Consider the following 26,754-nt stretch of genomic DNA (forward strand, 5'->3'; position numbering starts at 1 on the left):
CATACTAACAAGCAACAGAAAGGCATGAGGCACCCTAATTACCACAAAGCCCAGGTACTGCCTGACAGACTATCAATTTCCCCTAAAATACTGGGGTAAGTTACAACAGTTTTGTTGTTCTTTGGATGGAGTTGGGATGGTTGGTGAGAATATGGTAAGGCCCAGCAGACACAGCAAAGTTAGTATCTTCAGCAGGTGATCCATTTCCATCATCGAACATTATTCCAGAGTAGAAACTCAACTACTTTAGGCCACGGAGTCAAGCCCAGTCATTTTGAAAACTCCTAAACTTAGCCTTCTGATGGGAAAACAAATCACTGTTTGCACATGGTATCTGTACAACAGCTAAAAAAAACACAGCTCAATCAAAAAATCCCTACTGCCCAACAGTGTTCTAAACAGGCTGTTCTAAACAGTGACACTTAGAGAAAGAGTATGTGATATACAACTGAGACAGAAACACACACAGAGACGTGCCAAACCCAGGCTTGACCCTACCTGTAGATGTGCAGAGTCAGGCAGTGGGCCTGCCAGCGCACAGAGGAGGAATTGGACTCCAACAGGAAGCAGCGCAGAAACTGGATCAGGGTTTCCTTATCAGCAAATTTGTTCAACTGGTTCACCAAAGCTGTGCACAGCTGGTCCTCCTGGCTGCCTGAGCTCTCGCCTGCAAAACGAGGATAAGACTGAGGGCTGGGGAACAGAAAAGTGGCATTTGGGGTCCCAAGGACTCTGTTGCCAAATGGAGAGGGCAAAAATTCTCCCTTCCTGAAGATTCTATGTGGCTTTAATTCCAAAAACAATTTTCACTTATCTACTAGGGATAAGTGAAAATGGGCTACCAGGGGATAAATGGGCTACCAGGGGATAAATGTCTCAAAAGAGACATCATAACAATGCCCAAAAAAATCACAGGACAATGTGCCTATCATGCTTGACACTATCCACACACAGACACACTAGAGGAAGAATTTCCATTCACAAGTGTGCAACAGGGCCTGCCACAATGGCTAAATGGCTAAATCCTCGCCTTGCAAGTGCCAGGATCCCACATGGGCAACGGTTCATGTCCTGGCTGCCTGTACCTGCTGATGGCCTGGAAAGCAGCAGAGGATGGCCCAAAGGCTTGGCAGCCTGTACCCGCACAGAGCACACAGAAGAAGCTCCTGGCTTCAGATGGGCTCAAATCTGGCTGCTGCAGCCACTTTAGCAGTGAACTAGCAGATGAAGATCTTTGTCTTTCCTCTCTATAAAAATCAGCCTTTCCAATAAAAATAAATAAATCTTTAATAAGAAAAAAGTGTGTGATCAAAAAGTCAACACTACTACACACCTACACAGAGACATCTGAGGAACGGGAGGGAAGTGAGTCTTCACTACTGCTCTCCGGTCTCAGACTAAGAAAAGAGGGGTTAGTGAAAAGATCCCGAACAGTTCATTAAGCACCATCTCACTGAAATTGGACATCTATGAAATACAGTAGGTGTTGACAGGAAGAAGAAATGGCCTACAACATACTTCGATCTCCCTATGACTTTCACTTGGTATGAGAAATCACCCTGTTTTGGGTCATGTGCAACATAATACCACGGAGCCAGAGCAGACTCCACAGAGCATCTGGAGCTTAGGGTCCCCACCTTTCCAAAGGACAGCACAAACCATGTGCTCTCAAAGAGAAGCCATATCCATCATCCCAGTCACCAGACAAGATGGTGATTCTCACCGTCTTTCTCCTTCTCTTTTTCTTCTTTCTTGCTCTTTTTAGTGGAAGACTTGGGCTGTGTTGTGGCTTGTCCAGAACTGGAGGCCGCAGGGGCTGAGGAGGAAGCCGTGCTGGAAGTCCCTGTAGAGGCTGCCAGGGCAGCGAGCACTTTGCTGCCACAGAGAGCGCAGGACAACAGCTGCAGCAGCACAGGGGACACTCCCTCATCCACCAGGAAACTCACTTGGAGGAGGAAGTACAGGACGGCTGAAAGCAGAAGGGTGGAATTCAACTCCAAGATGACTACGTTTACATCTAAGCATAGGAACAACTGCCATGCATTCCGTTCCCACCAGCTCTCAAGCTGTTGGAATGATGTGAAAAGCTTTATACCACCTACACACTTGAAGTTTGCACTGTTCCCTGGAAGGGATTCCCCAGACCTCTCTGCGCCTCTCAGCTTCAGGAGGCAGAGGACCTACCTGGTGCTCCCCGAGCGCCCTCAACGTTAGACTTTCAGCCTTTATCACTCTTTTTGATTCACCTTCTTTTCTTTGCAGAGTTCTATCTATCTCGCTTAGAAGTGTTCCTTCAGCATCCAGCCCAGTGTGTAACATACAGCAGCACACACAGCTTTTGAGGAAATGAAAGAACAGCAACCAAAAGGTAGCCTTGCTTACAGTCATCTTTGATGCAGAATTTCTGCCAGTTGATGGTTCGCTGGGCGGCAATCTCTGCACAGGCTTTCAGGTGCTCCATCTGAAATGGAAACCAGGCGTGAGAAATGAAAGTCTCCAACCAGCAGCCCAAACAAATGCCAGGCTAACTGCCTTAAGTGGTCACAATCCTGATTAGGCAGCCTCCCCTGGGATGTCGGCTGACCCTGTAGTCAAGGCTAGCCTCTGTTCTATTCCCCAAGTAATGCCCTTTGTTTTCAGGAACCTGCAGATGATCAGCTAAGGGAACAACAAAGGTAAGGCATGAATTGAAAAACTGCAATCCCGATTGCTTCCTTTGTGTGCTACAAACACAACCAATCACGAAGAACACGAGACGAGAAACCCGGTACAAAATATTCAGCTTACTCCCCCTGAGTCCAGACTTTTCTTTAGGCAGTAATATATTTTCACATTCTACCTGCCACACCTCCTTTAGTATTGAAGGGTGAAACCAACGTTGGTCCTCTCCATGATATGAGAAATGCACTGCTTACAACATCAAGCCAGCTTGCCTCAAAATGGAGGAAATACTGTCAAGATGTAGAGCAACAGTGGGAGAGAAATCCTAGATCCCGAAGCTCACTGTGCCTGGTGCAGCACCCAGTCCTAGCACTGATCTTCTCTATATAAAGGCCCTGTACTGGTTCACCCTATTCCCAGCTTGGCTGAGCCTTACCACAGGCTATGTCCCTATCCTGTCTTTCCCCAGTCCTCTTACCAAGCTGATGAGCGTGTCATACTGCAAGGCAGAGCCGGAGCTGGCTGTCACCACACTGGCCCGAAGGAATATCCCCTGTTCCTCCAGCAGTTTCTTGATTCCACGCACATGGGAGTCTAAGGTGTGCAAATCCCGGAGCTGGCGGTATTTCTCCTTGGAGCCACAGATGAAGAGCAGTAGCTTGCGGACTTGACGACGCACAAATGGCGTCTGCTGGATCATCAGGTACTTCGGGGGACAAAGCAGGCAGTGGAAACATTAGCCAGTATGAACCAGAAAGGGCACGTTCCAGGAAATAGGAAAGGAGAGAACAACAACAGAGGGGCACCTGGAGACACTGGAGAGCAGTGGACACTACAATGTGGTGTTGCAGTGACTGATGCCCCAGGGGAATTCAGTGAGCAGTGATCTAAAATGCACCAGCAGCCGGAACTCCACCAGCAACAAGGTGAGAAGGGATGTCTACTGTGAACTCAGATGCAAAACCCAGACAAAGAACTGCCCATCCTGCTGGTCTGTTTGATTTGACCAGCAGCAGAGACAGAGCAGCAGGTCAAACACGGGCAGTGTGGGAATAGGGTGGATTTCACAGCGAGCCTGCCCACTACAGCCAAATCATACACCATTTTGTTTCAGGAAGCAAGGGCTATGGACAGTATACACATGCACTGAGCTGGGAGTGAACTCATTTCTGGCTCAGTGAACTGCAACAATTGGCATCCTACAGGTTCCACCCAAGAGTGGTCTGAGTAGGGGGGTCACAGAAAGTGGTTAAGAAATCGCATTTATTTTTAACATGTTGACTGCTCAATACCATGTCAATTAATTCCATAACAATGTTAATTGTTGCAGATGGTATATTAGTGCTTTTATTTGACCGGGAAGATACTCTGCTGACTCTGCCCTCAGACCAGAGAGGGTCTACCCAATAAGTAGTTGGACTTGTCTGGACTATGGGATGTTGGATTCTATGCTTGGCAAATACTTGCAGGGAGGGAATTTCAACTGAACTTGAACTATGGTTATGCAGCGGAGTGGAGGAACCCACCATGGGGGAAGGGTGTGGGGGGGGAGAATCCCAGATTCTATGTAATTACAACACAATGTAATTAATGAATAAATTTAATAAAAAAAAAGAGTGGTCTGAGTAGCCCCCAGACGTGATGGCCAGCAAATCAAGAACTCTAGTAGTGGCATATTAGGCACCATTTTATACAGTATGGCAAAGGCTTTATGTCTGCAGAGACAACAGTGAGTTGCACATACACTGAGCTGGGACTGAACTCACTAAGTTCAATGCATTGCACTGGTCTCACAGGAAAATAATACCGATTATGGCATCGTATGGGTCAAAACATGTCCATGTGGCCTTCAGACCTAATGGCCAGCACAATCACTACCACCAACAACCTAGCTATATAGGCCACCTGGTGTCTCCCTAATCCTGGGACCTGCTCCAACCGGAAGTAGGGGAAAGGCTTTACAAACAACAGTGCAGCCTCACCACAGTATCACAGGAGGTGAGGAGTGCTGAGCCAGGAGCTTGGGTTATGGAGACCATGGTGGAAATCTAACATAAGAACCCAGACCTGGAACTCACTTGAGGGAGTGGCACAAGTGACTGCAAATAAAGAACCATGTACCAACTGCAATAATTAAAATCGAATTGTAGACCTGTGACAGAGGTTAGAAACCTGACCCAAGGAGAAGACTCTGTTAACCAGAAGTACAATGACCAAGAGCAAAAAAAAAAAAAAAAAAGACAAATGCACAATGAATATTACTGAAAACTCCCCTGCAAAGGAGCAAAACCTTTTGCCAACCTCAGAGTTCCCTGAGGAAGACTGAGAAAATGGGGAAAATTCAAAACACTTGCTGTAAATTTTCTTCTCAGCAACGAGAAGCTCTTTCAAAGAATTTAAGGAATATGTCACACTGGAAATGAATCAAATGAAAGCTGATCTATCAGAAATGAAGAATACAGTGGAGCAAATCAGAAGCACAGTGGAGAGTCTCCAAAATAGAATGAAGAAGGCAGAAGAAAAACTCTCAAAATTATAAGATATTTCCTGTCACCAGGGGGAAACAAACAAAAAGCTGGAAGCAGAGGTGGATCAAGCTAAAACAGTATTCAAGAATTGAAAGACACTATGAAAATGCCAAATATAAGAGTTATGGGAGTCCCAGAAGGTGCAGAAAGAGAAGCTGAGTTTGTGTGTGTGTGTGTTTTTTGAAAGATTCATTTATTTTTATTGTAAAGTCAGATATATGGAACGAGAAGGACAGACAGAGAGGAAGATCTTCCATCTACTGACTTACTTCCCTAGTGGCTGCAATGGGTGGAGCTGTGCCAATCCAAAGCCAGGAGCCAAGAGCTCTTCTAGGTCTCCCACACAGGTGCAGGGTCCCAAGGCTTTGGGCCGTCCTCAACTGCTTTCTCAGACTACAAGCAAGGAGCTGGATGGTAAGCGGGGCTGCCAGGATTAGAACCGGTGCCCATTTGGGATCCCAGTGCATCCAAGGCTAGGACTTTATTTATTTATTTTTTTTTTCTTTCATAAATATTTATTTATTTATTTATATTGGAAAGGCAGATCTACAGAGAGAAGGAGAAACAGAAAGAAAGATCTTCCATCTACTGGTTCACTCCCCAAGTGGCCATAATGGTCTGAGCTGAGTGGATCCAAAGCCAGGAAACAGGAGCTTCTTCTGGGTCTCCTATGTGGGCGCAGGCCCTCAAGGCTTTGGACTGTCAAGGCTAGGACTTTAGCTGCTAGGCCACCGCGCACTGCTCAAGCTAGGTTTCAAAATGTATCTAATAAATAATAATCTAGAGAAAGAATTGGGAAACAACATCCAGGAAAGGCACAGAACTCCCAACATGGTTTGACCAAAAGTAATCTTCACCAAGACACATGATAATCAAACTTTCCTCAATCGAACATAAAGATCCTAAAATGTGCATGTGAAAAAAATCAACTGACATGTAAAGGAATGCCAATTAAACTCACATGGGACCTCTTACAGGAAACTCTAGAGGCAAAAAGAGAAAGGAGCAACATATTCCAGATTCCAAAAAAAAAATGCCGGCCCAGGATAATGTACCCAGCAAAACTTTCCTTTGTCTTTGAAAATGAAACAAAATTCTTCCACACTAAACAAAAGTTAAAAGAATATGCCTCTTCTAGACCTGCACCTAAATGGGAGACTCAGAAAGAAGCTCCAGGCTCCCGGCTTCAGACTGGCTTAGCACTGGCCATTGCAGCCACTCGGGGAATGAACCAGCAGACAGAACTTTCTGTCTCTCCTTCTCTCTGTAAATATGACTTTCCCATAAAAAATAATAAATAAATCCTTTTTTAAAATGCGGAAAAAAAAAAAAAAAGCAGGCAGTGACTTCGGGCCGCAGCTGTACCAACAGTGGCTCAGCACCCTGGCCTTTACTGAACTTTACTAGAAACATCAACAAACCCAGAACAACTTATCTCCTCCCAGCCAAATCCATCTCTGGCGAAGTTAAGCATTCCTTAAAGAAACCATGAGAAAGGCACAGAAAGAAGCAATCTTCACTTTCTTTTTCATATTCCTAGGAATCTACAAAGAAGCTGCCCTCCATTCCAGCCCACCCAAAGTGAAACTAGACAGAAGAGCATTTTAAATTACTTTTCAGGTAGAAGAGCTACAGAAGTTGCACTGACCAGTCACTAGAGGTTGGGCAACAGATTTATTTTCCCAGCTTGCTATACTGATCTGAGTCCTCTTAGCTCTACACCTGACCCACCAAGGCCCGGCACTGTGGCTCAGTGGCTAAACCCTCGCCTGGTTCATGTCCTAGCTGCTCCATTTCCCATCCAGCTCCCTGCTTGTGGCCTGGGAAAGCAGTAGAGGATGGCCCAGAATCTTGAGACCCTGTACCCACACAGGAAACCCAGAGGAGGCTCCTGGCTTCAGAATGGTTTAGCTCTGGCTGTTACAGCCATTTAGGGAATAAACCAGTGGATGGAAGATCATTCTGTCTCTCCTCTGTAAATCTGTCTTTCCAAAACAACAACAAAAAAAACTTTAAAATAAACAAACAAACAAACTCATCCCACCAAACCAAGTTATGATACCCAGTCCAGAATCAGGTTTGCTGCAGTGCCTCTAGGGCAGTGGATTTTCTCGTAGTTTCTGCCAACAGGAGCACGAGAAGGAAGCTGCAGGCAGGAGGAAGAAAGGGCCTGCTCCTTCTTTCTGCCTGCTGTCCCAGCCTCTGTCCTAACTCTCCCTCACAGGTCCCGAGGTGCCAGCAACAGCACCTCTTCTGCAGAGAGCTCTGTCGGCTCCTCTTGCCGTCCCACTTAAGGCTACTGGCAGCTATCTGTTACTTCAATTTTCCTGCTGATATTTTGGGGGAGAATTTTTCATATAGCTGTTGAACCAATCCTCCACATACTGTAATGATGACTGTTCTGACAGCACTGGAATTATTAACTTGTTCCTATCATCACATGTGAAGGAGTCAAACAACAGAATCAGAAACTACAGAAGAAGTTTGTTTTTTCATACATCTACCATAGTTTAACTACACAGCAAGTTTTGGAGGGCAAGACCACATTCTGAAAGGGTAGGAGGACCCTGAGAGGCGAAACGCCACCCGAGGATATGGTGACACAGGGCCACAGACGCCAATGCGGCTGCGCCTCCTCCCAGACACTCACCTCTGAGAGGAAGTAAAACCAGGAGTGATCAAAGACAGGTGGCGGGATCCGCGAGTTGGTGTCGGCAATCTTCTTGATTTGGTACGGAAGCCTGAGCACCATCTCTGTCAGAAGCTGAGTGTAGGCCTCAAACACATCAGCAGCATGGCCCTGGGAGAAGAACATGCGCTTCAGGACCTGTGCCTGCCAGTTCTCCATGACAACTGGGAAGTAGGCTGGGTTACTATTGCTCCCTCAACAGAGAACGTTTCAAACCAAGGGGAGGGCGCCACTGACTAACAATTTAATTTATAAATCCTTTAAGGTCTCTAGGCTCTGGGGGCAACTAAACCTACACAAAGGTTACAGGGGAGACAAGACTTCGGTGCTCTTAAAAGTTCTAACATTTTACTCTGCAGTCTTTAACACTGGATTGATTATTCTTTCTTGCATAAAACCTAGAGCTAAGATGGCAAAGAAATGAAAACACAGTACTTGGTAAGGATTTCTGATTTTCTATGAGAGATCCATTTCATTTCCTAGAAACCAAAAACTTTTCCACGAGAAATACCTAAAGGAAACCATGTGAGCCAGGATTATTAATTCAGCCACGATCTTCGGGCTCTCACGCAGCACCAGGCAGGGGCACTGAAAGACGGGAAAGCCATGTAGACAATGGTAACTCTAGGTTACACACTCATCAGGAAGACTGCTGGAGTGAAGGGGCACGGCACATCTCACGTACTCAAACTTCAGTTATGTCTCTTTCCTTTAAGCACTAAAGGTGCCATCAGCAAGACACGGTCTTTGCTGGTGCTCTGAGGAAGAGGACTGGGCGTCAGTGCACACAGGGCGCTCTGGGATGGAGGAGGACAGGCGTTAGTGCACACAGGGCGCTCTGGGATGAAGGACGGGGCGTCAGTGCACACAGGGCGCTCTGGGATGGAGGACGGGGCGTCAGTACACACAGGGCGCTCTGGGATGGAGGACGGGGCGTCAGTGCACACAGGGCGCTCTGGGATGGAGGACGGGGCGTCAGTGCACACAGGGCGCTCTGGGATGGAGGACGGGGCGTCAGTGCACACAGGGCGCTCTGGGATGGAGGACGGGGCGTCAGCACACACAGGGCGCTCTGGGATGGAGGAGGACGGGGCGTCAGCGCACACAGGGCGCTCTGGGATGAAGGACGGGGCGTCAGTGCACACAGGGAGCTCTGGGATGGAGGACGGGGCGTCAGTGCACACAGGGCGCTCTGGGATGGAGGACGGGGCGTCAGTGCACACAGGGCGCTCTGGGATGGAGGACGGGGCGTTAGTGCACACAGAGCGCTCTGGGACGGAGGAGGACAGGTGTCAGCGCACAAACAGGGTGCTCTGGGACGGAGGACAGGAGTGTCAGTGCACAAAGGGTGCTGAGGACAGGCGTCAGTACACAGAGGGTGCTCTGGGACGGAGGAGGACAGGCGTCAGTGCTCACAGGGCCCTCTGGGACGGAGGAGGACCACTAGGTTATTTTTCCTTCCTTCTCTCTCTCTCTTTGATATCTTTAATTTACATTATAATCAAGGCTTAATGCTCCACTAAACACAGAGTTCAACAAACAAAGTAAAAAGACCACAGTTCTGGGAAACAGGCAAGGGTTATGCTATGAATAATAATCAAATGAAAAGATGCTCAATTTCACTCAAAGTTTTAAATAATCTTAAGATCATGAAAATATTACATTAAAATAATCTGACAAAAATTAAAAACAAAATGACATAACATTGTATTGCAGAAAAACTGATACGGGCATTTCTATTGTTTTCTTAATTTCAGTTGGCACATATAAGGGAGAACATAGGGTACTTTTCTTTCTGTGTCTGGCTTGTTTCACTCAACATGATGTCCTCTAGTTTCAATCATTCTGATGCAAATGACAAAGCTTCATTCTTTTTACGAATAATAGTGCATTGTGTGTATTTGCCACTTTTTTGTATCTATTCATTTGATGACAGACACTTTAGCCTGGTTGCATATTCTGCCTACTGTGAACACAGGGGTATAGTTGGTAACAGGTCAGTGTGTGTTGGGGCAGGCTTTCCAAAGATGCTCCAGCTTCAGCCAGGTTTTGAAGGTCCAGGAATTAAGGGGGCATGAGGGGGGAAGAAACTGATACAGAGGGAGCAGAAAGGATTTTAGAAACAGCCATGCCACAAGGAACACACAGACTGGTAGGGCTGCACACAGGGGAGATGGAGCTGATAAGGCAGGAGAGTTAAATAGGTCTTTGGAGACGCAAAGAACTTTCTGCCCTAAAAGTTACAGAAAAGTACCAAATGGTTATGAAAACTGAGATGACCATGATTAATTAGGTCCACATCTTACAGAGATTCTCCATTCCTGCCTATCCTGCGCATGAGGGACGGGAGTATTTGTTTGCCAAAGACCCACCTTCACATACTGGCGTAGAAAGAAGGGGCTCATGTCGGGTGGGGATGAAGTGGCATGTGGCTTCAGCAGCTGGCTGGTAGCTACAGGCTCCTCCTCACTCTGCTGGCTCTTCCAATGCTCCAGCAGTGCTTTGAGTACATGCAGGCAGTAGTCCACGGCCCCGGAGCTCAGCAGGGCTGCTGCTGTGGCACTGGAGAGGAGGGAGGATGACTGGAAGCAAGAACACACACAAAGGGCAGGTGAGATGCCATGTACATACAGAAGGCTGCGTGGCAGACGCCAGCCACAACGTGCACGTGGTGAGTTGTCCCCGGGCCTGCCTGGGCTCTGGGGACTGCTCCCACCGGGGTGAGTACACTGAGGGGGGAAGTCTCCGAGACTGGGTAGGTCTGGGGCCCACCTGCTGCCCTCATTGGGCAGTGGACAGGATTGGGGAGGGGTGTGACCTTGGGCCTGGTGGTTTAACCGACAGCCTCTCGGCTGCTGGTAGGTCTCAGGACAGGGCGTCTCATGCCTCGATCCTGGACGCTAGCCACCTCGTGCACATGGTGAGCTGTCCCCCGGGCCTGCCAGTGCGCCATTTGGTGCCAGGCTCAGCCTGCTCGCCACCCGGCCAGGACCTCTGGGGTTTTGGTTCTTTAAATCGCTGCTTAGGTAGCTCCAAGTTGAACCCACTGTGCTTCTGGAACGTGAATCAATCCTAAAGATTCCCAGTGACAGTAACTCTTCCTTTGAAGAACAATGCTGAACAACGCTGACCACTGAACACCAGTTCATGCAAAAGCTATGGCTCGGGACTTGTCCAGCAGGATATCCTATTACCTGACATGATGATGGATCAAGAGACGGGTCACATTAGGCAGGGCCGTTACATTAACTAGAACTCGAAAACCATACCCGGGGGTAGATTCTGTGGGGGATGTGTGGGCCAAACCCTGTGGAAATTCTAGCCCCACTGTTAGCTCAAGAGTTGGGGTGGTGATGGACTAAGCTAGGTGTGACCAAGGAGCCTGCCATCAATCACAAGTAAAGGAACCCACAACAGTCTGGACTGGTCAAGGCAGCAGCACCCAAATGTGCATCCTCAATAGGGTGTGGGGTGGGCCGGGCTGCAAAGTTCACCAGCTCATAAAAGGCCAATTGGAAGACCAGACTTCGCCGGAAACTGGCCTAAAACCCAATGACATGTATGAGAACTGGGTTTGGGAGTGGATCAAGTGGAGGGATTGGGAAACTCCTCTGCAAAGTCATAGCTCCCGCTGGTGAACATGTGGTCCAGACCTGGGGGTCAGACAAGCTGGGCAGAGTAGCTCCAACAGCTGGTTAATGTGTCAATTGGTAATGGAACGGGGTGTACCAGGAAAGACTGAACAAACCTTAGCCCACAAGCAAAACTAGGAACCAGGATGGAGCACAGGTCATGCTGAGCTACGCTCTTGCACTTACTGGTCTGTGTGAGCCAGGAATGCTAAGCCACAGTGTCTAAGGCAGAGGTTGGGACAGGTGAGGGGCTGAGCCAAGCTGAGTCAGAGCAACCACTGGCATGCATGTGATCTATGGCTGGAAACAGGCCTGGTTGGGGAGCTAAGGGGACAACCCTAACTGGGTTGAGGTTCCCACCAAGGGGCGTGTGGCCTGGAATGGGGGCTGCGTTCTGATCAGGAAACGAATGTAGTCTCCCTTGGCACAAGTGTGGCCTGGGATTGGATGCACCGAGTCGGACCTGGCTCCAACACCGTCTGGTGTCCTGGAGGACGAGGGTAGATGTGGGATGGACTAGGCTAGGTCTCAACCCCAACTGAGCCATGTATGAGCTATATGTGGGTATGGACGAGCCATGGCTGGGCTGAAACATCTAAAAGCAAGAACCAGTTTGGTCTGAATGGCAGTCAGGAAAAGCCACTGTTCCTGCTAGGACAGGAGGTGAACTGAGTAGGGCTGGCTCATGGACCCCCTGGTATGCGCAAAATCTGGCATTGGGAGAGGTTCTGATGGAGGAGCCTGGGCAACTCCTCTGGCAGGACACAGACCCGGCGGGTAAGCGCAAGAAACATGATAGGAAACAGCCCAGAACAGGCCATGGAAAGTTACCCACTGGCATACATTCGGCATGGGTCGGGGGCAGACCAGGCTGAATCAGTTCATGTCATCCACTGGCAAATCCGAGCACCAGAACAGTGTGGGTCAAGCCAGATTCGGTCGCTACAAAAACCAGTGCACAATACGGAATGCCAAGGTGAGGTTGCCTGTACTGGATGTGACTGCAGCACTCAACCAGCACATATGAGAACCAGGAAAGGAGGGGCCGGAGCCGGCAGGGGGAATAAGTGGGGGTTCCCTTGCAGGATAGCTACTCCCACTGGAGAGCATGAGCTGGGATGGGGGCAGACCAGACCAAGCAGGGATACAACACCTGTGCGCCTCATGCGGACGACATTAGAGAAAAGCCAGGCTGGGTGGATTATTCCTACTGGTGCAATCTACAATTAGAGTGGTGAGGGTTGTTTGGGCTTAGCCACAGCATCACCTGGCAGAAGGTGGCAATGGGGGCTAATTCTGTCAAGTCAAACCACAGAACTACCTGCAGAGTGCATAATCAGGGAGTAGGAAAGGCCTGGGAGGGAAATAGTGGGCTCCTCCCTCTTGGGTTACCACTCCCACGGGAGGGCACAAACACTAGGACAGGGGCTGGGGTGGCTAGACAGAGAGGCACCCAACAACATCCATGAGGGCTAGAGAGTTGAGCTGATGACCTGGAACAAGGTTTTAATACCCATTGACATGTACAAGAGCCGAATGGGATGTGGGACAGACTAGACTAGTCTGCTACACATACTGGCAAACCAGGGTAAGGGGTGGGCCTGGTGGAGGTTATTGTGGGTCGCTCCGTCTAGGCTGCAGCTCCCACTGGTTTATGCGAGGGCCGAGTATGTGCTGGGCAGAGCCAGGCTGGACTGCATCACCCACTGGTTCACCCATTGGGGCTGAAAACAGAACCAACCCAGCAACTGCAACCACCAGCTGATCATGGAGATGGACTATGCCGGGCCCTGTACTTGCTAGTACAAACAAGAATCTGGTCTGAGAAGACCTCAGACAAAGTTTCTTTGGAGATCTCCCAAATCGAAATGACGGACTCAGAACCCTAACCAAGAAAAGACAGAAGACAGAACAAGTCAATCAACCATCTCAGCTATATGTTGGCAGCAAAATACTGGGCAAGCAGAGAGTCTATGATGGACTATGTCAATCAGTAGATTCTTCAACGACCTCATCATGCTTGGAGTAACAAGACTGGCAGCAATTCATAACTGGTGAACCATCAAAACCACCTGAGCAAGAACCTCAGAGCATGCCTTATATCCAGGACCTGGGGTGGGTGGGAAACTGGTTGGGGCCTCTCCCTCAATATACACCTTTACCTCAGATACATGAAGGCAACAATATGGAAATAATAGTCTTACCCACTTTCCTACAGCCCTTGAACATTTTTACCCTAATTAACTATGTAAGGATTGTCAAAAATCTAATAAAAAAAAGAAAAAAAAAAGGCTGGGTGGGTGCTAAGGCATTTAAGGTCAGCTGTTACCAAAGAGATAATCAGCCTCATGTTGAGTTTCTCAACTAGCTCTTCTGAACAGCCGCGTGCTAAGAGAAAACAAACACTGACCTAAACTCTAACACCTCTAGCAAGTGCCAGGAGCCAGAGGAGGCAAGGATTAGAAAATCTCTCTCCCTTGATAAGCTGGCGTTTCTCTTTCCCCTTGAGCAACCAGAAAAGAAGCCCAGGTCAAGAGAGGGAAACTTTCCAACTATAGGTACTTACTAATCACCTCCCCCCTCATCTAGAGCCTCCTCTACAACAACAGCTTCCAAAGGAGATGGGGCTGAGATCACATGCACAGAAAAATTGGAGAAAATCTACTGTAAGTAAGACCATTAGGAGAGCCTTGCAAATCCCAGCAAGCCCCACAGCTCCTAAGCTCATTAAGATTGGCTGCAGTTCAGCCTCAATTCCCACCTTCTCTGCTTTGTGTTAATCTCCTTTCAGCACACACACATTGCTTTCTCTCTGCTTTATTACCATACCTTAACAGAAACAGACACTCAGGGAATCCTCTTAGCCACCCTGTGCCTTGCCAAACAGGCCCTTGCTTTTCAATAATGGGACTTTTAAACCCTTTAACCCCTCCATTGGGGGGATTGTTGGTAAAGACAGGGTCTGGGAACGGATTCTGAAAAAGGTGGAGGTTCTGCTCTTCAAGAGGTGACAGCTTAGACTCACTCCCTTCGGGCATAAACAGCCTCAGTTCAACAGAAAACCATGTCCTCTGTCCTCAGCCCCAGCTCAGCCAATCCTCTGACCTGTCCCCAAACCCACCCGAATGCTCCACATTAACCCACCTCACAGATGGAAGACTTGGAGCCAGATTTGGTGCGGGACATGAAGACACTCAGGAGTCGCATCACCACCAGGTGGACTTCATTCAGAGCACTGCGCTCATTCTTCTTGGAGACATCCTGCAGCAGGAGCAGATGCCCACCGGCCCACACTTACTTGAAGCTTGAGGCACCTTTTGAACAAGACTTCCTCAAGCCTATAGGTCCTAATGTTGCTCAGACTGAACCACAAACCAGCTCCCAAGGTGTCTGAGGCCTACACCCAGGATAACTAATGCCCAAGACACTCAGTAGGTCATATTAAGACACAAACCATAACACTCTCATCTCATGAGCTACAACATCCATGAGGGCCAGAATTCAGTCTTTTTCCTAATGCATGAGCAGGCTCCAAACAAGATGTTCTTCCAGCAAAAGTGTCCCTTACTGGACAAGCACTCCTGGAAACTTGGGGAGGTTCCTTTAACAGGGGAAGGAGAACCTGAGGTTTCCTGCCCATTGCTGCTTGTAAAAGCGTGACTCTCAAGTTCTACCTTTTTATCCATGCCTAGCTCAGCAATAAGCTGAGAGAGCAGGTTGTCCAGGGCCCCCTTGTCTTTCTCATCTTCTCCATCCAGATCTGTAGTCAGCATCAGAATGACCTGGAAAGCAAAGCAAAACAATGAAGACTAACCACTCTAAACACAGGTTGCTTCTCGACCTTCCTACTTTCCCTGCCAAATGCACTGAGTATTCAAGGGTTAAACACACGCCAGATATACATTCCAGATGATACAAAGCTTTCATGTCAAGTCAGAGGAACCAAATCTTGATAAATGCTATGCTTGACATCATGGAAAACAGGCTGCAAAGTGTCTGCACAACTACTGGACGAGGTTCCATCGCTCACTGCAACCAGCCAAAGTGGCTTGAGACAAGACAGTGCGCTGAGGCAAGAACACAAGAACAATTTCAAGGGGCTGGTGTCATCTGCATCCCAGATTAGCACTATTTCCTGTTCCAGCTTCTCTACTTCTGCTCCAGCTCCCTACTAATGTGCCCAGGGAAGCAGTGGAAGATTGCCCATCTTCTCGGACATCCTCATCCATGGAGTCACCCTGGAAGAGGTTCTGGGATCCTGGCTTCAGCCAGGCCCAGCCCTGGTTGTTGCATCCATTTTGGGAGTGGGACAGAAGATGGAAAAGCTCTTTCTTTCTCATTTTCTTTCCCTCTCTACCGCTTCCAAATCTGTTTAGCCCCTACAGAAATACTGTAGACACAGAATATTAGGACTAGTCATTTACTTCTGGTTCTGTCAATAATGATCTTGAACACTTTTTTTTTCTTCATCTCTGACCTTTAGCTCATTTATAAATGGCTGTGACTTGCAATTAAAATCTTATTCTATCTTCCTGTTATCTTGTAACAGAAAACAAAAGCTTTCAGGCCCTCCAGAAAACACGTATGTCCCATGATACTGTGAGAGATCCCGGTGAGCTGAGCGATACCTGCATGTAAGGGATGGCCCGGACACCTCCAACATTGCGTAACTGTGGCAAGGTTTGCAGCAATCTCTCCAACAGCATCAGACGGACCATGTGCAGCCTAAGGGACCAAAGGCAAGACAGGAAACGTGAGGCAGTACACAGGCAGGACCTGGCCAAGGACATGGGGAGTTCTTTCCTCCTGCCAACACAGGCCTCAAGAAGCCAAACACTTGGGAAGGTTCTAGTACTGAAAAAAAAAAAAGGGAAGAAACGCTTATGTGAAACACTAGCAACATAGGAGAAATCTTGCTCTGTTAAAACCAAGTACAGGGGCTCGGCAGCGTGGCCTAGTGGCTAAGGTCCTTGCCTTGATCCCATATGGCCGCTGGTTCTAATCCCGGCAGCTCCACTTCCTCTCTATCTCTCCTCCTCTCAGTATATCTGACTTTGTAATAAAGATAAAATAAATCTTAAAAGGAAAAAAAAAAAAGATTTATTAAAAAAAAAAAAAAAAAAAACCAAGTACAGCTGCTGCAAACCACGGAGGCACTGAAAGGAAACCCACAGATGTGCACACTTTGGGACTTTTTCCAACACCAAGCCCTGTCTGACCACTGCACCTTATCTCTTGGAATTCTTAGATCATGTCTACATTATTCAGAAGAATGGTAATCCACACCTTTTTTTCCATGCTGTCCAAGTCCTTAGGATGGTTAAGTCACTGCTATACTTGCTAGCACTCACACGCTGTTCATCATTTCCTAGTGTAAAGCTCAATGTCAGGGCTGGCACCACGGCATGGCAGGCTTAACCTCCACCTGTGGCAGCAACATCCCACATGGATGTTGCTCTGAGTTCCAGCTGCCCCACTTACATTTCACTCCCTGCTAATGCACCTGGGAAAATAGCAGAAAGACAGCCCAAGTCTTTGGGACCCTGTCCCCACATGGGTGACCTGGAAAAAGCTCTTGGCTCCTGGTTTGTGCTGGCCTAGCTCCAACTTTTGTGATCATTAGGGGAGCGAACCAGTAAATGAACGATTTCTGTCTCTCCTCTCTCTCTGTAACTCTGCACTTCCAGTAAAAATAAACAAATCTTAAAAGAAAAAAAAAAATCTCTGTGTCAGTAATACCCTCTCCTCTCCTCTCCTCAGCTCCTGCCCTGCCTCCTTCGCCTGGAAACACAGCTGACTCTGTACTCAGTGCTGCTGGCACTCTCGCTACAGAGCATACAGCAGGCACATGACCACGGGATTAATGAAGGTCCTAGGGACAAGGCGATGGGCGGTCCCCAGCATCACTGTTAAGCAAATTAACGGACCAAATTTCATAATTAGCAACTGTTCTGACCTTATTTTTCATAGAAATTATTCCTAAGATATCATATGCCCAGGTCCAGTGTGGTAGCTTAGTGCCTGAAGTCCTCACCTTGCATGCACTGGGATTCCATATGGACACCAGTTCGAATCCTAGCTGCTCCACTTTCTACCCAACTCCCTTGCCTGCGGCGTGGGAAAGCAGTCGAGGACGGCCCAAAGCCTTGGGACCCTGCACCTACGTGGGAGACCCAGAAGAAACTCCTGGCTCCTGGCTTCGGATCGGCTCAGCTACAGCTGTTGAAGCCACTTGGGAAGTGAAACACTGGACGGAAGATCTGTCTCTTTTCCTCTTTTTATATCTGACTTTCCAATAAAAATTAATGAATCTTAAAAAAAAAATATGCCCATATTTACTATTTTCCAGTGTTTGATTTTTTTCATATATTACACACCCTAGCAGGTATCTATTTAGCATATTTCAAACTAATGAAAGTACAGGGCCTTACCCGAGTAATACATAACTACATTATCTACACAGAACATAAAGGAATGAATCCACTTTTCTTCAGAACACAATGATATATGGTGAACGTCTACCCTGGGTCTAGTAGTAACTCAGTGAACTGTGCGAGGATTGCATGTGAACTATCTGCCCTGGATGGAAGCTGTAGTAGTGGAGAGGAGATCACGGCAACAGCCCAACAGCGTGTTAGATAAAACGCAGCAAGTGCTGACAGGGATCGGCATCTTCTGACTGTGCAAACAAGGAAGACAATATGCAGCAACAAAATGAGCAGATTGGGAACTGGAACCCAAATCATGCCAGACTACTGGCTTTTCAAACTCTTTGACGTTTGAAAAAAATAAATACTACCAGTATTGCAAATTTTCTTCAGTGACTTAAAATTCATTTTTATTACTTCAAACAACAAGAAAACCCACTGGCTGATTATTTATCTCATTTATGAAAAAGAATTAACTTGAAACCACTACAGAGATTTCCACTGTCAATATGGCTAAGCAACCTAAATTGATTCTCATTCTAAAAGCACCAAAAATTCCCTAAAAAGATACATCACTTTGGAAGCAACAATGAGTCTCAATACATTTCAAAGGAGTAAAGCATGTATGTTTTTCAACCACAGTAAAAGTTACCCAAAAGCCAATAAAAGATGCACAAAAAATCACCAAATATCTGGAAATTTAGTACTACTATACATTTCCAAATATCTCATGAATCAAAGACTAAATCACAATAGAAAGTAGAAAATAATTTCAACTAGGGGGCCAGTGCTCTGGTGTCGTGGGCAAGTGCTGGTTTGAGTCCTGGCTGCTTCACTCTGGATCAGCTCCCTGCTAACACATCTGGGGGAGCAGCAGGTTCCCCAAGTCCCTGTCAGACTCCTGTCTTCAGCCTGATCCAGCCCTGGTCATTGAGGCCACAAAAAGAACAGAAGACTTCTTCCTGTCTCTATCTTGATTTTGTTGTTAGAATTCTCTTTTCCTTCTTATACAAATTATGTCTTATTTATACTTAAAGAGTTTAGTATTTTTTTCTGCTTTAAAGCTTTACTATCTCCTCAGCATCCTATTGTTTGACTAAAGGACTTGGGAGGAAGGGTATAAAAGCAGTAATAAAGGGAGCCTTCAGAGACTTCTACCATCACTGGTCTCCTGTCAGTGCTTCATCCCCAGACCCTCTCCCTGTCCATGTTACTGCCTCTACTGGCTGGAACAACACTGAGCAGTGAAACACTGAACTTCTGCTACATCTGTGAATGAGATATGTTCACCCATCACCGCTTTTGTAAAAAACTGGCACCCTCAGCCAATACAGTAAGTCAAGAAAAAGATAGGAAAGGGCATAAAGAATGAAACAGGGAGCGGACTCAGATGCCACCTGCAATGCCAGCAACCTGTGAGTACTGGCTGCATTTCTGCCTGTTCCACTTCTGATCCAATTCCCTGCTCATGTAATCTGAGCAGCCAGAGCAGACGGGTCTGCACATTTTACCTAGGAGCCTAGGATGAAGCTCTTGGTTTTACCTCACCCAATCCCAACTGCTGCAGACCTTCTGGGAGTGAATCAGCACATCGTAAGATCTGTTTGCTTCAGCTCCCCCTGGCGTACCTGGGGGTCAAGCAGGTGGTGGGCAGAGTTGGGCTGGGCCACAGCACCCACTGATTTACAGAGAACCAAGGGCAGATCAAATTGATCAACTACCCCAGTGAAGCTTGACAGCAACTTCTGGGTGAATGGAGACTCTGAGGTGGACAATGTCAGCCAACTGACTTTGGAAGGATTTATTCATCCTTGGAGCAGTGATATCAACAGCATCTCAGAACTACTGAAACCACTTCCTCTGATCCTTGGACTCTTCCCACTTTGATCAACTATTTTCACATCATTAAAAATAAAATTTTTAAAAATACATTAAAAAGAAAAGAAACTGAAGTGGGGCACTGAAAAAATCTCACCCCCTTTCTCTGTAACTCTGCTTTTCAAATAAAAAAAATGAATTATTTTAAGAAAAAAATGTTTTGATAGCTAATTAAAAAGGACCCCCTGTAAACGTGTCCAACCACAAAGCATATGCTGTGGGAACCGGGCCGCCTATTACTGATTTAAGAGCATACCCAGACACACGTGAGACACACAACTGATTTCTCCTTCCACAGGTGGAAAGAAAACAAGTGGTTTGATGCTTCAGGCCAAGTTCTTCAGCAAGCATGTCGGCCTGTGGACACTGCAAGTGGACAGGGACACTAAACAGGCCTTAGGACACAGATAAAGCAAGTCAGAACCCCTGAGAGGACAGACGGAGCACCAAACACATCTCTCACTGATCGCATCCACCCCTATTCCTTGGCCCCCATGGGTCTATAAACTCCATTCCCTTACTTCTGTAATGAAAATGAAAATGTCAACTAAAAATAAAATACTATAACCTAGTGGCTAAAGTCCTTGCCTTGCATGCGCCAGATCCCACATAGGTGCTGGTTCGTGTCCAGGCTGCTCCACTTCCCTTTCAATTCCCTGCTTGTGGCCTGGGAAAGCAGCTGAGGACAGCCCAAAGCCTTGGGACCCTGCACCTGTGTGGGAAACCTGGAGGAAGCTCCTCGCTCCGGGCTTTGGATCAGCTCAGGTCATTTCAGCCACTTGAGGAGTGATCTTTCCAATAAAAATCAATAAAAAATCTTCACAAATAAATAACCTTAAAAAAAAAACACTGTCACAATTTTTGCATTAATTTGATAATCACTGTCCTCAACAAAATCAATGAATATTATTATCCTAAATGTTACTATGTTCTTCCTTCTCCTTTCTCATCATTTTGTTATTGTTTCCAAAGATTATATAAAAGAAAAAAAAAAATCACAGAATTTTTTGACCATTTGTTTAAGAATACTCTCACTCTACCCAGTATCAACCCCCACCAGTTTTCTTGAGGGACAGATTGGGATTTACAGATTACTCTCAAGTCCATTATGTTCTATCACTGGTATTTCTAGACACAAACATGTATTCACTTTTTTTCCCTTCCTTTACTTTCAAAACACTTATTAATTTGTTTAAACAGCAGAGTACATAAGAGAGCCCATCTACTTGTTTCACTTCCCAAATGCTCACAATAGCCAGGACTAGTTCAGACCCAAAGCAAGAGCCAGGAACTTTACCCAGGCTCCCACATGGGTGCAGATGGACCCTCACGGCCTGCTGTCTCCTAGGGGCGCATCAGCAGGAAGCTGAAGGGAAGAGCAGCCAGGGAGAACACCAGGCACTCTAAAAAGGGATGCTACGTTGCAAGCGGCCTCTGAACGGCCATGCCAAACACCCACCCCCTCCTTTATTTTATAAAAATGCTGAACAAGGAAATCTTTCTAGTATTACTATTAGTCTAGAAGAGTGTCATTTATAAAGACTACGTTGGATAATGAGCTTATGGATAATGAAACAAAAAAGGATTTGTGTAAGAAAAATACACGTTTTCATGGCTATAGAGTTACTAAAGGATTCAATGGAGTCTTAACGAGAAAGACTACTTTGCCCGTGTCCTTAATTTAATTCCAAAAAACTGAGAAACAAAAGACAGAGAAGTAGAGACAGAAAGCTCCTATCCACTAAGACTCTCTCCCCAGATGCTCTTAATAGCTGAGGCTGGGTCAGGCCAAAGTCAGGAACAGGGAATTCAATTCAGGTTCCCCATGTGGGTGGTAAGAAACCAATTGAAAGAAAAGAAAAGAAAAGAAAAGAAAAGAGAAGAGAAGAGAAGAGAAGAGAAGAGAAGAGAAGAGAAGAGAAGAGAAGAGAAGAGAAGAGAAGAGAAGAGAAGAGAAGAAAAGAGAAAGAAAGAGAGAGAGAAAGAAAGAGAGAGAGAGAGAAAGAGAGAGAGAAAGAAAGAAAGAGAGAAAGAGAGAGAGAGAGAAAGAGAGACAGAAAGACAGAAAGAGAGAAAGAAAGACAGAAAGACAGAAAGAGAGAAAGAGAGAAAGACAGAAAGAAAGAAAGACAGAAAGACAGAAAGAAAGAGAGAAAGAAAGAGAGAGAGGAAGAGAGAAAGAGAGAAAGAAAGAGAGAGAGAGAAAGAAAGAGAGAGAGAAAGAGAGAGAAAGAGAGAAAGAGAGAAAGAAAGAAAGAAAGAAAGAGAGAAAGAAAGAGAGAAAGAGAGAAAGAGAAAGAGAGAGAGAAAGAGAGAAAGAAAGAGAGAAAGAAAGAGAGAAAGAAAGAAAGAGAGAAAGAAAGAGAGGAAGAAAGAAAGAGAGAAAGAAAGAGAGGAAGAAAGAAAGAGAGAAAGAAAGAAAGAAAGAAACCAATTACTGAGCCATCATCCGCAGCCTCTTAGGGTCCACATTAGCAGGTAGCTGGAATCTAGTCAGTACTGCAATCAGGTACTCCCATGTGGGACTTGAGTGGTCTTACCCCCTAGGCTAACTGCCCACACCTCTGTAATTATTCTGGTACTCCAGCAAGTCAGATTCGGAGCACTGCCTAAGATTTTCAGTGGACTCATGAGTTGTCACCATCCCACCTCCTATAAGCCAACAGTCTGTATTCCTGAGACCTTGGAGGGGACATCTTCCTAACTGTGAGTGGCTCAGCCCTCACCTATTGCTGGTGTGGACATCGCCTTCAGTCTCGCCTTCTCCTTCTCCCTCGGAGCCATCTCCCTCCTGGTGCCCAGTGGTGGTGCTGATGGCGCCAGTGCTTGAGCTGACACTTCCTGGTCCAGCTGGATGCCCCTCTGCTGCAGCATCTCCGTAAGCACTGCTCCGACCAGACACTGCGGAGCATTGGCAAAAAATATGCATGTCAATTCCCAGAGTACGACGGCACCTTGAAACCAGCAATGGTTAGCAGACAACAGGCAAATCTGCGCTTTTCTCTTGCATGAGAAGCTAAATGAAGACTGCATTCCTGACCGTGGCCCTGAAGTACTGGCCATCACCAGCACAGCAGCCACTGCCCCTACAGTCCACGGACTCCTCTAGAACCAGCTGCATCTCCACTGCTGACCAAATCCCATCTCATACTTCAGAGGAAACAGAAACTGATCTGAGGAATTACCAGCTGCTCAATCTCCTTCACAAAAAATGTTCATTTCCAATTGTCAACCACGGGCTGATTTACAAGGTCAAACCACAGTGGCTTTGTGTTGCTCACTCAACCGAGAGGCCCAGCTCATCCGCCAGTATGCGCGGGGCATGACTTGCTATGTTACCCTATCAGATCATTAATAAGGTTGCCTAAAAATATCCTCCCCTTATCAGGTAGGGAGGGGAAAAAAAAAGACAAGAAGGAGCTTCCAGGTCACACCAGAACCGTTCATCACAGCCAGGTACACTATGCAAGCCCAAGACTTCAACGAATCCTCACAAGCTGTCTGTGCTAAAAGCAAGCCAAGGTCCCAGGCAAGGGTTCCTGTTTTGTTCCCACCCTCCACCAAGGAGAACAGGACCCCCAGGCACATTACCACTGTGCTCGCCAGCCACCGAGTCCACTGCGCTTCCCCCGCTCTCCGAGCCCACACTCCCACCATGGTCAGCAGGAGAGGTCCGAAGCGTAGAGCCGTCCGTCGCTGCTGTGCTGCCCTCATCATCTGAGGCTGGAGCTGAGAGAGTAACAAGAGCTGTTACAGGTACAAACCCCTCCGTGGGGCAAAGGCATCAAACCACACAGTGCAGAGGACACAATGCGGTTTACATGTCCTGTCATAACAGGGAAAAAGGGAAAGATTCACTTGCCAATTAGTCACTAACAGAACAAACACTATCCATGGCACACTGCAAACAGTACTTAGGAGTGAAAACCCAGGTCACTGGGCATTTCCTTCACTGTCACTCAGTGCAGAGGGGCACTAAGCTGACACTGGACACTGTTTCTAGCTAAGTGCTACATGGTCACCATGTTTTAGGTGCTACTGACACCTGCTGAGAGATCTTAAACTGGCCACTGCCAATCAAAAAACAGAACTCTGAAGTGAAGTAAGATTTGTTTTGTACTTAATTTGCGCTTCTGTTAGGAAATCACTTATTCTGACCTTTTGAATCAACCATGTTTGATTTTTAATTTTTTTACTCAAGTGGTCCAGAAGGGAGCTCACTGGGAAATTTTCGACCTCCTAGTAATCCTCATCAAATGCTAATAATGAAGCAAGGAAATTCCCCAGAGACAGCCACAGCATCCAGGACCAGGGCTGAGCTGAGACAGGAGGAAAACGCTGAATGAGATACACGGGGAGCAAAGCCAGAACAGCCAGAGCATGGAGGGACACAGCTGGCACCAGGACAGTGATCTCAAAGCTGAAATGACAGCAACCGAAGAGACCCAGGGAAAGCAGCAAGCCATGGCAGCAGGTGGGGACAGCCAGCCTCTCCCTTTTCTATCTAGAGTAAAACTTCCTCATCACCCAAGAAGCAAAACAAAACAAAACGAAACAAAAACACAGGGATGCACCAATACAAATAAATAAATCAACCCTAAATTACTCAAGGGTTGATTTTCCAGCAGATTTTTCTGGTGTCACATCATCCTTTACTTGGTCCAAGTATCTATTTAGAAAATACTTTTTATGTAAGATTACAAAAAATTAAAAGTAAAAAGAAAATGAGCTCTAGTGATTTCTACAGGTCTTAATCATCTACAAACACAAAACCTCTCAAGTTTACAAATCCCTGATGGTTTAAGCCACACTGATTGAAAACTCTGAAGCATAATTTGCATCTTTACTTTTATTTGCAAACAAAAACAAGGTAGAAGCTATGAATTCTCTTTCTGGAATCCCTTTTAGTATTGTCTAAATGCTGAGCACTTTGATAGTAATTTAAGCCCTGAAGCTAATCAGCCTACAAGCTATTCTCTCAGCTTTTCCTCAGGAAATTAGCTGAAGCCAGGGCCATGCAAAGTAGGAGGCGGGGCCATGAGTATCATTGCCAAGCTGCACCGCTATGCCTTCAGCATTCAGATTTCTAAAGCCAAGGCAGAAGCAGGAAGCCCAGAATGGCCTGTCAAAGCAGCTGCCCACTACACTCTCACAGCCCGGAAACAAGGCCTGAGGGTCCTGGAGCCCTGAGCCATGCTTCTTGCTGTGGACAGTTACCTGATGCTGTGGTGTCAGAGAGGGTTCCTGCGTCCAGAGAGGAAGAGCTGGGTGCCTGGCCGGACAGTCCCAGGCTCTGCAGGCCCAGGGCACTGCTGCTGCTGCCTGAGAAACAAGTGGAGAGTGAACACAGCACCCCCCACTCCCCATCCACAGCACCAATCTGGCCAACTGCTGCCCTCTGGAGTCTCCCTCTGGCCTAGAGGAAATTAAGCAACAGCCACTTGCTCTCCACCCACCAAGTTTAGTAACAAAGTTCATACTGCTTCCTTTAGCTCAGCCGAGACATCAGCTAGAAGAGCCTAACAGCGGTGGGAGAAAATCATCCAAAAGACCACATAAGCAGCAAGGAGACTGGCTCCCAAACTCCAGTTGCCACCACAACCCCTGCCCCTCTCACTCTCCACCTGGATCTCCGAACAGCTCTCACCCAGATCCATCTCTCCCCAAATTTGGGGTCAGTCTAAGTCAGCTAGTTAACAGGAACTTTCAGACTCTTCTTCCTGTGCAAGGTCAATGGGCTGCCTCGTTCCTGCCTTTGCCTTCTACCTTGTTGGTCCTGCTGCAGGCTCAGGGCAATGGCTAGTTCCACCATGGTCTCATCATCTGCATCAGGTGGGATGTCCAGCATCGGGGGGAAGCCCTCGGCACCTGCCAGGAGGGCCTCCAGGGGAGACGGGTTGCCGTTGTTGACATTTTCTGCTGTCTCCAGAACCATCGACTCTGACTGCAGACAGAAAGCTCTGTTAATCTCCCATGGCAACAAAAACTTGATGAAAGTGCAGTGCCCAAGAGTAAGAGGGCAGCTCGCAGCTCCTCCTTCCGCTCCTGCCACGGAGACTCACCACCATCTCAAAGTCCCCATGATCCACTTCACTCTGCTCCTGGCTCTCCTGACGGATGTGACCGCCACTCGGGATCCCCGACGACTGCATTTTCTCGTCTGCATCATCATCGTCATCATCATCCTTGTCTCCTGAGTCAAGAAATCTGAGTCACCTCAAAGTGTCCTCCGCCATGGGGCCACACAAACCCTCGACAACTAGCAGGTGGCACCCTAAGCTTCAGAGGGAATGCTCCTGGGGACTGAGCGTCGCCTTGTTCTCTGGCTTCTCAATCCAGCAGCATCTGGGATCCTGAATTCCATGAAGGAAAGATCTCGGAGACTGGCAGGTCCCACAAGCTCCCACCAGCTCCTAGGAAGCCTTGGATAAGGCAAGAAAACATAAGACAAACCAAACAAAAAATACCCACAACCCCGAGGCTTACATTATGTGTAATTGCAGTTTGGAGTTTATTTCTCCAGTTCTTTTCTAAAAACAATCACAAAACTGGGACTGTTATATGCTGCTACATAACTATTAAGCAGAAGAATCAGAACTGAAATGTAAAAGCATCAGGTGGAAACCAAGGACCCCAAAGACAGGTCTGGTGGGGTCTGGTGGAGGAGGCCTGCCAGGTGAGACTCCCGACTGTCAGGAAAGGGTGGAGGCCTTGTCCTCATTCGGTGGGAAACACAAGCTCTCTGCCTTCCAGATTGTTGCCAGGGAAAAGAGCGCCTAACTGTCACCAAACTCAGGTAATGCATGGTCTTTGCCAGAGCGCTCATGATGCTTGATGCCACATGGGATTTCCACATCTGGTACCTCAGTGCCTTACTGCAAGTCCCAGCTCTGCTGCTGATTCCAGCTTGCTGCTAACACAGACCCTGGGAGGAAGCA

At 47.1% G+C, this 26,754-nt stretch overlaps 1 protein-coding gene across 7 annotated transcripts in view; it reads right to left on the reverse strand.

Moving 5' to 3' along the window:
* Positions 1-26,754, reverse strand: part of UBR4 (ubiquitin protein ligase E3 component n-recognin 4) — a 150,533-nt gene that overhangs the window by 37,387 nt on the left and 86,392 nt on the right. For 6 of the 7 annotated variants that reach the window (XM_058675913.1, XM_058675908.1, XM_004592314.3 and 3 more), the window contains 14 exons: positions 25,879-26,009; positions 25,583-25,760; positions 25,034-25,138; positions 23,408-23,545; positions 22,543-22,717; positions 16,139-16,235; positions 15,185-15,292; positions 14,655-14,771; positions 10,251-10,460; positions 7,840-7,989; positions 3,140-3,367; positions 2,383-2,461; positions 1,724-1,969; positions 499-667 (listed from right to left, as the gene is read on the reverse strand). In XM_058675913.1, coding sequence (XP_058531896.1) covers positions 499-667; positions 1,724-1,969; positions 2,383-2,461; positions 3,140-3,367; positions 7,840-7,989; positions 10,251-10,460; positions 14,655-14,771; positions 15,185-15,292; positions 16,139-16,235; positions 22,543-22,717; positions 23,408-23,545; positions 25,034-25,138; positions 25,583-25,760; positions 25,879-26,009 — 2,131 coding nt within the window. The remainder of the gene's footprint in view (positions 1-498; positions 668-1,723; positions 1,970-2,382; positions 2,462-3,139; positions 3,368-7,839; positions 7,990-10,250; positions 10,461-14,654; positions 14,772-15,184; positions 15,293-16,138; positions 16,236-22,542; positions 22,718-23,407; positions 23,546-25,033; positions 25,139-25,582; positions 25,761-25,878; positions 26,010-26,754) is intronic. The other variant, XM_058675916.1, reaches the window with a different exon arrangement.

This window comes from Ochotona princeps, chromosome 2 (assembly GCF_030435755.1).
Source record: "Ochotona princeps isolate mOchPri1 chromosome 2, mOchPri1.hap1, whole genome shotgun sequence".
Lineage (NCBI taxonomy): Eukaryota > Metazoa > Chordata > Mammalia > Lagomorpha > Ochotonidae > Ochotona > Ochotona princeps.